Source organism: Dermacentor albipictus, chromosome 1 (genome assembly GCF_038994185.2).
Source record: "Dermacentor albipictus isolate Rhodes 1998 colony chromosome 1, USDA_Dalb.pri_finalv2, whole genome shotgun sequence".
Lineage (NCBI taxonomy): Eukaryota > Metazoa > Arthropoda > Arachnida > Ixodida > Ixodidae > Dermacentor > Dermacentor albipictus.
Window position 1 is genome coordinate 303,332,281 of NC_091821.1, and position 12,750 is coordinate 303,345,030.

At 50.7% G+C, this 12,750-nt stretch overlaps 1 protein-coding gene across 1 annotated transcript in view; it reads left to right on the forward strand.

The window, feature by feature from the left end:
- Positions 1–337: 337 nt before the first annotated feature.
- The window catches only part of LOC139050772 (uncharacterized), a 56,915-nt gene continuing 44,502 nt past the window's right edge, over positions 338–12,750 (forward strand). Inside the window, exons 1-2 of the mRNA XM_070527534.1 lie at positions 338–406; positions 1,404–1,631. Of these exons, the coding sequence (XP_070383635.1) occupies positions 338–406; positions 1,404–1,631 (297 nt within the window). The remainder of the gene's footprint in view (positions 407–1,403; positions 1,632–12,750) is intronic.

Genomic DNA, 12,750 nt, shown 5'->3' on the forward strand with positions numbered 1-12,750 from the left:
AGTGCAGCCGCCGCCATTAACGCCTGTCTACTCCGACCAAGCCGCCGCCGACCCCAGACCTCCCCGCGCACACCCCGGCTGCGGGGGCCTCCAGCGATCACAACAAACGAGCCTTCCACCCAAGAACGACCCTACAGCGATGGCATACGAAGTCAATGGCCAAGGCATGAGCCCGGAAGACTTCACCGCAGACGCAGGGTGGACTATCGTGGCGCCGCGCCCGTCAGTAATCAAGACTGCGGTGAGCCAGCCCAACCTCGTTAACCACCAGCGAAAGGGAGGAAATACGAACGTAACGGTCTCAACAGCCAGAAACGCCTTGATCAAAGCAAGCAGGATGCCCGCGCTGCCTCAAGATAACATCAAGATCGTGATTCGCATACGTGGCGGTATCAACATAGCCAAGGTAGGCCAACTTACGGTCACCAAAGCAACTTTCATGGCTGCTTGCATCGAACCTAACGAGCGAAGCGAGGACACGATATGCCCCAATTTGAAGCAGAACATCATGGTGGTCAGCACACCGTCCGAAGCGAACGCAGCAAAATACCTCGGGATCCGCAGCATTTCCATAGGAGAGCAAACGTTTGAAACCACTGCATATAGGACGGCGCCGCACAAAACGTGCAAAGGCGTTATAAGAGGGGTTCCGCTCGATGAGACGCAGGACTCCATAAACCGCAAGATCGTCAACCCACGCAACCCGCTCGCTCAGGCGGTAAAGAGAATCAAAGAAACTGGCGCGGTCATCATCGCCTTCGACAGCTTTCGGGTCCCGAACTATGTCAGATACGACAACGCCCTGAACCCGCCGTGGTTGCTCAGTGGCTATGGTGTTGGGCTGCTGAGCACGAGGTCGCGGGATCGAATCCCGGCCACGGCGGCCGCATTTCGATGGGGGCGAAATGCGAAAACACCCGTGTGCTTAGATTTAGGTGCACGTTAAAGAACCCCAGGTGGTCAAAATTTCCGGAGTCCTCCACTACGGCGTGCCTCATAATCAGAAAGTGGTTTTGGCACGTAAAACCCCAAATATTATTATTACAACGCCCTGATCAAGTGTTCTCTTTACCGCAAGCAGATCGCCATGTGCCATGTGAGTGGCAGACTCGGCCATCGTGCCGACGTTGTGGAATAGCTAACCCTAACGCAGATCATGTGTGCACCTCGATCAAGTGTGCGCTCTGCGAGGGAAATCACGTCACGGCAAGCAAGGAATGCACGAACCGCTTCCAACTCCCCTACGTCGTCCGCAGAAGACGAGTTGAAAGAAGAATCGCAGCAAACGCAAGCAAAAAAAAGCACCATGAGATCAGGACCAATCGCCCCGAGTAAGCACGACTTTCCGCCAGTCAAGGACGCCGAGTGTAGCGCCATCAACGACAACGTGGCCGCCAACGCAGATGCTCGCTTGTCCGGCGAGCGCGGCCGCTCGAGATCGGGGAACCGCGGTCGCCTGTCGTCACAATCGCGAGGACGCTCCAGGAACCCGAGCATCCTCGTCAAGGATACGATTCGCCCTCAGCCCACGACTTGGCGGTGACGATCGGTTGACGTGGGCCCAACGAGTTCAGCAGCACCAACAACAGGAGCGACAAGAACAGCAGCAGCAACAGCAGGCCGCCAGCCAGGTGAGTCCGATGGCACGGCCAGAGCAAGTAGAAATAGCAAATACGATTAAAAGACTAGAACACGAAAACAAAGAGTTAAGGCAAACAATCACACAACCTGTCGAGGAAATCGGACAACTCAAAACGCCACCACCCTCCCACTCTAATCAAACCGAAGCCACAACAGAACCCATGGTAGTGGAAGTACCGGTCGCGGAATCCACGCGCAATCCGCATAATAGAAAAGCCGTGACAAACACACATCCATCGAGCACGGACAGCAACAATAGGGAAATCAAGGAACTGCTCGGCGGGCTTGCAACCACCGTCGCGTCACTGAAGGAAGGGCAAGACAAACTTGCGACGACAGTAGGGTCCCTCTAGGTAGGTTACGACAGTATAACGCTACAGATCAACCACATGAGACGATCAACATCCATGGGGCAAGGCTCAACGCGCTAGAAATGGCAGACCACCCGTCTGTGACGTCACATTCTACTAGGGCGTTGTCGATCGATAGACAAAGCAACAACGTGGCCTCACAAAGGCCACCCCACGCCAACAACAAAGATGGCTGTGCAAACTGAAACGTTTCGCCTTTGGCAATGGAATTGTAGGGGCTGCGTCGACAAAAAGGCCCCTCTGCAACAATACATTCGATCCAAAAAAGAAACCCCAAGTCATTCTCCTACAAGAGACAAATACCGCTACACCCTCGCTATCCGGCTATGACGTGACCGCAACGACAACGCAACACAAATGTAGAGGTATCGCCACGTTGGTCAGCAACAAGCTAGCCCACACGACACAACATTAATCACGACCGCAGCAATTGCGAATTCATTCTCACAGAAGTCTTCCCTAGAGCCAAGAACGCCAAGAGCATATTCATCCTAAACGTTTAATTACAGCAGCCCCAAGCACAGAGCACAAAAATTTAAGCAAATACTCCAGCTCGTCCGCAACCGTGCCAGCGACAACCCCATGATCGTGGACGGGGACTTCAACGCCCCTAACACGGCATGGGGATACGTCGCCAGCAGAGCCAAGGACACGAACGCCGAACAGGCAAAGAATCACTGGAACAATGGACGTCGCAACTAAAGGCCGACATTAAGGCGGCCACGAAGGAAATAGAGACAGATCTCCCCGTTCAAAGCATGGACAGCCGACTGGCTCGCATGCTCGAAGCCAAACAATCGCTCACCAGGAGATGGAAAGAACAAAGACACAATCGACGGCGGAGGAAAAGAATTTCTTCCCTCAACCGGCTGATTGCAGAATATTGCACGCAACTATCTAACCAGCAATAGAACGAGATGTGCGACGCCGCGGACGGCCGCATCAACAGCGGGACGACGTGGCACCTGCTCAAACGTCTTTTAGACAGAATCAGAACCAAAGCGGACCAGGGTCGTACGCTGAACAAGATCATGCACGAGGAACTCAAAATTACCACGGAAAATGAGCTCATTGACCGTCTGAAAACACCCGTGTACTTAGATTTAGGTGCACGTTAAAGAACCCCAGATGGTCGAAATTTCCGGAGTCCTCCACTACGGCGTGCCTCACAATCAGAAAGTGGTTTTGGCACTTAAAACCCCATAATTTTTTTAATTGACCGTCTCGCCGACAAGTACCTCCCGCTGGCCAAAAATGCTAGAAGCACGACCGCCGAAGCATATCGCGGCAAAGCCAACCCAGAACTCGATCGGGACTTCTCAACCGAGGAGATACGCACGGCGCTTCAGAACCTAAACAGCAAGTCAGCGCCCGGGCCGGACGGCGTAACTAACAAGGCACATAGAAACCTCGACGAAACCTCAATCGAAACCCTCACAGAAGAAATCAACAAAATCTGGAGGAATGGAGCACTACCCGAAGACTGGAAAACGGCCCTCATCGTGCTCATCCCAAAGCCTGGCAAGGCGCCCAACATCAATAACCTCAGACCTATCTCGCTGACGTCTTGCGTCGGCAAGGTAGCCGAGCACGCGGTCCTAAACAGGCTCTCGAAACATCTCGAAGATAAAGATATCTACCCCGCAGCAATGATCGGCTTTAGACCCGGGCTATCCACCCGAGGCGCCATGAAGCTCCTCAAGCATGGGATCATTGACGCAGACACGAGAGACGCGAGAGTAATCCTAGGGCTAGACCTCGAAAAGGCATTCGATAATTTATCACATGACTACATACTCGACACGATCTCCAACCTCGACCTCGGCACGAGACTCAACGCTCATACAAAATCGTTCCTGAGCGATAGAACGGCCACCCTCCGTCTAGGGGAAATCAAGGCCCAGAAATACAAACTCGGAGGCAGGGGCACCCCGCAAGGTTCTGTCATCTCTCCGACGCTTTTTAACCTTGCGCTAGCCGGCCTAGGCGAGAAACTGGATCAAATCGAGAACGTCAAATACACGATATACGCAGATGACGTAACGCTCTGGGTCCCCGGAGGTAGCCTAGGATCAATTGAAAGCGCTCTGCAGCAAGCGATCGACGCGATCGAGGAATACATCGCTCCCACCGGCCTGCGATGTTCGCCTGCGAAGTCGGAGCTCCTCGTCTACAAACCATCGAACCATCGAGGAGCGGTCCCAAACCAAAGAACGAAATCGGAGACACACACGCCATTACTCTCAGAACAAAAGACGGAGGGACCATTCCACACGTCAGCAAAATCGGAGTCCTTGGGATGTTCATTGAGAGCAACGGCTCTAACGCCGCGACAGTGGAGAAGATGGTGACAAAGTCGAATAATGCCTTGAATCTCATACGACGCGTAGCAAACAGACAACACGGCCTTAAGGAAGAAAATCTCTTCAAGCTAACACACGCCTTTGCGCTATGCCATGTCAGGATTGGGGGGGGGGGGCTCAATCCCATTGCTCGAGATCCGTTGCCAAGATTGGAGTCCGGCATGAATTCGAAGGTAGCTGGCCCATGCCGTCGTCCAACTTATCCACGCTGAGGACGTTGATGAAGGGAAGAACTGCTTCTCATCGAGAACGAGGAATATGGGTTTATTTACAGTATTTAAATCAGTCTAACATGACTGCTCAAGAGAAGTGTGTCGAGCATTCGCACCACAGCAGTTTTTATACACTCGGTCCGCCCGCGATACAAGGTGACGCGAACGTTCGATTACTCATTGTCAACTTGCCGCCGCCCCGCAGAACAGTTTACGCACACTTAGGCAAACACATTCCGATGTCCGGCGCCGGCGTCGGAGGGGTGCCGTTCCGAGAAGCATCGGAGCCATGGTGGGTAGCTCGTTGTCCTGCGTCCCGGAAGGCGTGTGAGAAGCAACAAAAAACGGCTTTCCCGCGGCAGCTTGCTCACGCGTAGCAGATCAGGTACGCGCTGGAGAGCTCCGGCACCATAGTTCGCCCACCGAACTCGTTTCGTCACAACGGCCATGGGGCTGGAGGAATGGCGGCGGTTTTCAGCACAAAGCCCGCTTCATCGAACGCATCCTAGGTGCAGCGACGGAGAGCGGGGGATGCGTGTCTTGTTCCCCGGTCGTAACTGGGTGGCAATCTGGCAGTGCAGCTCGCCATTCTTAACAGCCACTTCACCTACGAGGCGGCCATGCACAGATGGAAGGTAGCGGAGAAGGACAAACTCAATGTACAACTGAGGAAGCTAGTCAAACTAGCGCTGGGAATCCCCAAGAACACCGAGACAGAGCTCCTGCTGCAACTGGGGGTACACAACACACTTGAAGAAATCGCCGAAGCTCAAGAACGGGCTCAGTGGACAGGACTCTCTGGAACCAAACCGGGTAGAGAAATCCCAGCCAAACTAGGTCATGACACCACAGTAATCGAGAATCTATAGAGAGTTTTAGTATAGCGTAAAACCCTTGCGTTAGCGTTAGCGTGCGACGCAACGCTAACGCAAAGAAAGACTGCACTGCGCGGCACAAGGTAGTGTTTTAGAATAGCGGAACGGAGAAAAGCGTTAACGTTAACGCAAACAAATACAGCGCCATCTAGATGTAAAGACACAAAGTACTGGAAAGCCAAATCCACACGAAATGTCGAGCTTATCCAATGCCGAATCCGCAAGTGTGTCCCTAAGTCAAGCTTATCGAAAGCCACAGTCGCTACGTTAATTACGCATGTAGGTGTTTGGTTTGAGCGTTGTTTTGTCGAGAGTCGCGAAACATACCGATTAATCTTGGCATGCTGCGATCGAGTGTTTTGTGGGACCCATATTACGTGTCCTTTTTAAGTTGGGATGACATAGACACCCTCATGCTTCGGGAATGAGAGCGACCGCGCAGGTTATACGTGTCCTCAAGATCCACTCAACGTCGAAGCTATACCGGAGGGGACGTTTCGCCGGCAATTTCTCTTCCAGAAAGCGGATTTCCCACTTCTTTCCAATTTTTGGAACGGACGCCCACCTTGACGTCCATCCGAATGGGTTCAAGGCGAAAACCTCCTTCACGAGGTTCATATCGTCGTCGTTGGTAAAACGCAGACGCATTGTGACCACAGCACCGACCACACTACTGTGTTTTGCCGCGGAAAACATGACATGCATCGGTTCCACATGCGGCTTTACACCAAGCGAACGAGCGAAATACACTTGGGCGCCATCTCGAGGCGGATACAGCAAACACATTTAGCAAACCCATAGAGTTGTTCTACTAACTCTATGAGGAAACCCTCTCGTTAAGCCTACTGCGCCGCTAATCGAGAACGTATTAAACAACGCCCATTTGTCACCTGTGCACCGCTGCCGAAGCATCATCACACAAATCTAAGGCGAACACGAGCATTAGTGGGGAACGATAGAGCCTAGCAGTGCAGGCAGACGGCTCGATAGATCCGAAGCGGGCTGCTCTCACTTCGACTGGCGCCGCCATCTTGCCGTACGTAAGGCTCCCCTTGCGTGCGTTAGCGTTCAACGCTAAATCCTGAAAATAGCGTACGCACGTAAGTGCTCCAGCAGCGTTTACGTATAGCGCATGCGCAGTGTGGTGCACGCAACGCTAACGCTAACGCTAACGCTAACTCTTTGCGTTTGCTGCTTTACGCTATACTAAAACTCTCTTATATCAAAGCGTTCCGACGGACACACGCAACTCCTACACGGTTCGCCCACTCCCGCGGAACATGAACTCCGCACACCATCAACCCAGAAGGCTGGCACGCGGATCGTTCATCCTGCGCAAAATACGTGACAAGATCATCCTAGCCTGTTTCGTTGACGCGGCACAGTACCCGACCAGGAAGGCCTTCGTTGCCACCACGATCAATAAGCAAGGTCAAGTCAGAAACGCTCTCACAGTCGGGACCCACAAGTCCGAGATAGCAGAACAGGTCGCCATCGCACTCGCGCTCACAGACCCGACTACCACCCACGTCTACAGCGATTCACGCTCGGCCGTTAAAGCCTTTCAGAAAGGAGGAATTGCAAGCCAAGCTCTACAAATAATCAATAGATCCGCACCGCTGCAGCATCACACCATCTGCTGGTTCCCGGCACACCTCGGAGAGATCGAGGACGCCCGATGGCTCACGGGAGCGCGCGAGATGGATGGATGGATGGATGGAAGGTAGGAGCGTCCCCTTTGAAACGGGGCGATGGCAGTTGCCACCATGCTCAGATTTTTATTTTGTCTTTTATTTTTATTTTTATCTGTATTGTGTGTTATTGAATTTCTCGATTTTCTTTAAATACGTCTTCCTACCCTTTCAACCTTAAGTCACCTCTCCGCTTTTGAGCCACCAATCCTCCGATCGCCTTTTGCTAATTTCCACCGCATATTTATTTACATGACTATTATTATCTCTGAACCTTAGGGCCTCAGGAAGGGTGACTCTGGCCGCATCGACATCGGGCTTGATGCCATCACATTTTAGTATGAGGTGTTCCATTGTTTCTACATATTTACCACCCACAGTACACGTGTCTTCTTCTTCGTTAAATTTCTTTTTATAGCTCCGTGCTCTAAGACTTCCTGATCTATAGCTTCAAAGAGTAGGGCCTAACCCTCCGCGACGCCACCTATTCTGGTCGTGACCATCCCAGCGAGAATCGGGACCCTCCCTCCACATATAGCGAGATCATAAAGCACTTTTATCTAGACCGCAGAATATACAGCACACCTCACAATAAGCTCACCAGGCCTCAAGCCCTTGTAGTGAACACAAAAATGCCGCGGATAAGCCGCGGTGCTAGGGTGCCTAGCGGTACTGCCAGCGCGGAACAGAGCCGACCGCAGTCGACCGTAGCCAGCCGGCCGCCGAGAGAGGGCCGGCGCACAAAGAATAAAGATCAGTTGGCACTGAGACTCCAAGCCTCACGCCTCGTCTCTGCTTTCCTCGCGCGTGCCAATACCCTCACGTTCAGAATGCTTCAAACAAACACGTAGCCCACGCAGAACAGACTACATCACTACACGCCTGACCTATACGAAACATCATATTGCGAAAATTGCCATAGCACACTAGACGTACTATCAACGTCAAATGAAAGTTGAACAGCGGAGCGCGTGGCCCAAGCATAAGTGAAGATATAGTGCGCACCGTCCAGTCATCACCATTGACAGGCGCGCACATCCAGTTTGGCCGCACAAAGCGATCCCCCTCTAGTGAGATAATTTCGCTTCTGTTCTGGTTCTTACATTTGAAAGGGAGAAAATAAAAATGAAGCTAAAATATGGCAGTTTGGGGCGAGTCTTGTCGCACAGATCGCCGAAACAAGTGCTGTCGGCGCGAACAACGGTGCGCGTGGTGCAGTTTGCACCGTCATCACAAGGTAGATTCGCGCGCGAGGCGCGGGCGATGACGGTGCATATCCATCATGACGGTGCATATCCATCAGGCATATAGGCTCGACAATGGTAGCCGCGACATCAACGCAGTGACCTGATAAATAAATGGCAATTCTTTATGTCCCTTCTGTTCCTACACCTTAAGTGGTGGACATTACATTCTAGATAAGTTGCAAGTGCAGAAGCATTTAATTGAAAAAATCGCGCTAACTATAATTTTAATTTATGGCGTTACGACACATGCTGTAATAGCAGAATTAGAGGCCGTCAACGTGCTGGACCTATTCAGTTGTAACTAGCACCAATTACGAGATATTGGCGGCGAGGAGTTACGGAGTCGCCATCTGTTGGAAGCGCCTCCCTTGCGTGGTATGAGGGAACACGCGGCAGCCCTCCCGGACCTACTCAAAACGAGGAAAGTTTTTGACTGCCGATATGTTAATCTTTGGCAAACTGAAAGCACAAAATCGTTTACAGACGCTATCTCTTTACCGAATACGTACAGTGAACGCCACTACGCGCGGTCGCCGCGGTGGAGTCTCCCGAACCGGCTTCTTGCGTGAAAGGTAGGCAAGCGCTGAGAGTAAACTATGTAAAATATGTTCTTATAGTGGGTTGCCTGTATAACCAAATGGAGCATAACAGAATGAAGCCTCAATGCAGCGATCGCACGGGTTCGCAACGACCGACTGCGCGTCTGCATGCATGTCCGTGAGCTTTCGCTGTGAGCGCGTTTGCGCACCGTGCCGTGAGCTTCAGGCTGCAGCATATGAGCATTTGACAGCAAACTAGCAACCATTGTTGCGTGAAAGCTATCAGAACTGTTCAAAAATAATTTCGTTGTTAAGACTTCGACGCCCGTGATGATCGTGACAATTAAATCTTTTCTTGTCTTCTAAATTCTTGGACATTTCAGTATTATTTCTCAAGTTGCGTCGCACTGTATGTTTATCGGTCTTCTCAGCCTGCGATTTCCCTCTACTTTTTTTTTCGTAATCCAGTACACTAATTCATAACACAGACATGACCATATGTGCCATGCCTTTTTTTAATGCGCTTCTTACCGCTCCCTTTCCGTTCTAGTGAACTTGCCATTATCTAGTATCAACAAGTTCATAGACCTAATAAAGCGTCATGACATTAGCCGGGCAGCGGGCGCGGGCGAGCGTCTCGGTGTGCGTGTTCTGCTACTCGCCGAACATCGCGCAGTCCCGGCGCCGTAGCAGAAATATTCCTCGCACCTGTGCCTGCTGCATACCCGAGTTGTAGCCGATGGCTGTCTGCCGGTTCTAAGTTTCGCCAGCCAAGCTTCACGCAGCTCCTTGCCCTGCGGCTACGTGTGAAAAAGGCTGACATCGGGCTCCGTTGCGTACGTCCGGCACTGCGGCACCGAGCTGTAGCCTATCACGCTGCACGCCTCCAAAGGCAGCCAATACATATTACAGTACTTTGAAATGTCAAGCAGACACCCAAGGCGGTAAAGCCTCGCCACTTAGTCAGAAACGCGGCGCAGGAGGGACTTTCGTTTTCAGCTCGCTTCGGCGCTTCCGAAGCAGCCGACGCGGCCGCTGTATCCACGTGATCCCTCACTCCACGTCACACCGACGGTGGCGGCAGCTTTTTCAGTGGTGGAGCTCGCCCCCAATACGAAGTCAGAGTCGGCAAAATAAGTCGGTGCCCTGATACTTCCCTCGAGAATCGCATATATTCGTAGTGCGGCAAGAAAATAGCTATGACACCAATGCATTTTTGCCGTCTGCTTGGACGTATATCTTGAAACTGGTTGGTTCCAACTGAAAAGGTCCTGCATGTTAACGGACTCATTTCCATCATTGCAACATGTGCACTAAAATTATTAATGAAAACGAGAATTGGCACAATTTTGTCAATTAGCAACTTATTCACTACTACTCATTTCGAAAGTAATGTCCACCTGTTAAAGGGACACTAAAGGTTACCAGAAACTCAAGTTAAAGTGGTAGAGCAATGTTCTAGAACGTCTAAGGCGTCAATTTAATCGCGAACAGCGCTTTAGTAACCGAGAAATTGAGGTAAATGCATGACACGATTTGAGACCCCCCAGCGACATTCCGGCACTAGCCCGATGACGAAAGGACTCCTCATAATTTTTGTTACTAATACTCAACTACTCGTATTAAAAATATCATTTAATAAGACGGAAAAAAATGCTGCTTGTCTACGTCTATCCGATTCTAAGAAAAAATAACATTTTGACGTTACCCTTCAGTAATATGGGTGTTCGAAAGGTTTCGTTTTCGCTCGACTCTGCGCCGCGCACGCTTTGGAGTTTCAGTACTTTAATTATCGCGTCGTGCTGTGAGGGTTCTGCTGGCTCGCGAAACTTTCATTTGGAACAAGCAGCGAGAATGCCACGTCCATGTGATGTCGTGGGAAGTCGTCGTTGCTTTCCCGCTCCGCAGAGCCGGTGTCGAGGCCGCCGTCGTAGTACGCAACGACGCCGGCAGTGCGAGCCCTCAGCAGCAGCTCGCGCTCGTCGGTGCTCAAATCGCTGAAGTTGAGCCCACCCTCGCGAGCCAATCTGTCGGTGTCAGGGTCCATTGCGACGACCGTCGAAGTTTGCGTCATAGAATGAAGTACCAGTTTATGGGTGTCTTGCGCTGGAGTTTGAGGTATAGTAGCGGCGCCTGGTGGCGGTGCGGGAAACGACATCTGGGTCGTGCCAGCTTGGGTCGTATTGAGCCCTGGCTGTGGCGAAGCACGTTTCTAGGCCGAGTTTTGCGTCGATTCGCACTTTTTTATGCCCTGTTGCGAGTGCGAAAAGGCTCGTCACTTCTCACAGACCACGCCGACCACGCTGCGAGCTCGCCGCAGCTTATAGTTTAACGAAAACGGCCTCTCCGTGTGCCGTGGGACGTAATGTGGGACGTAATCGTTTCTCCTTCCGCTAGCCACCGTACTCCCGCTTTCGCTCTGCTGTCGGCTCTGTCTTGGCTCTGTTTCTGGCCGCGCGTTTGCGTTTTGCGCAGAAAAGCCGTAGCGCCGTCTGCGGACGCCGTTCAACTCACCGATGGCGCTGAGACCATGATGTCAGTACTCCTCGATTGGAGGGCGGGCGATTTGAACTGCGCTAGAGGTACGCGGACGCTTCAGAACGCATTTTCTCTTAAAACAGGTCTCTCCTTGGCACGAAACAAGCGTTTCGAGGTTTCTGTGATGATATTTCAACAGTCCACGTTGACTTAAAAGTAACCTTTAGTGTCCCTTTAAATGTAACCCAGATGAAGAAGCGGAATGCTGCTATATCTCCAACAGAAATTTTAAAATGATGACGTAAGAATATACACCCTGTATAATTTGCTATTTAATTCATTACAAATTATCACTACAGTTCATTTTTTGTTGAATTTTATTGAACTGTTAGATACAAACAACCGAAATTAGAATACTTTGTTGTGGAATGCTGTGATAGTAGATCAGTGGTTGTGCCAAGCATAAAATGTGAATTAACAACATTCTTGTATGGGTACTTGAAAATGTGTAGCCAGGTCACAATTGACTGATTCTGCTATGGTCCTGCTCTAGCTGGTATCTGAAACGCAGACATGTATACTAAGTTTCAGAAATGGGAGATGTATAACTATTGCTTAAGTGGTGAATATTGGACCAGATGCTTTGTGGCTTCACAATAACTCATAAGCATTGTACTTCTGAACATGTTCTGACAAAGCCAGGACTTTTTCATGACAAAGACAAAATACGTATCGTACATGCAAACGCAGTCTCACGTTATTTAGCCTCAAAATAAGCGTCGCAAAAAGTGTCACGCCAGCGGGGCGAATTTCGCTTTCAAATTATGTTGCGCGTGTCACCACGAACGCATCGGACTTGCATCGTGCGCACGGTATATATAGTACGCTACGGACACTGCATGCACACATCGGTGCTTCATGCATATCACGATGCACCCACATCCTCTTAATTCGCTTGCACGACTAGCTTTGGCATGCGAACTCTTGCACATTAAAGGGACCCTGAAACGATTTTGTTGATTTTGACGATTTTATACAAACGTACTGAATCGTTAGTGTAGGTCCTCCTTATAATTAGTTGACACATCTAAGTGCTTCGCGTAAAGCGTGTAATTTGTTATAAGACTTAAAAATGCACATCGCTGCCGATCGCAGCACACTACGTGGCGTAATTTTAAGCCGTCCCTACCCATATGACGCAAATCACCTACGTCAGTGGGGCGAGCTATCCGATTGGCTGACCAGGGCGCGTCATCGATAATTTTTCCAACTTTATGGTAAACAAATGATGTTCGTAATAATTGGAATGTTATTAATTTGTTTTTATAAAAAG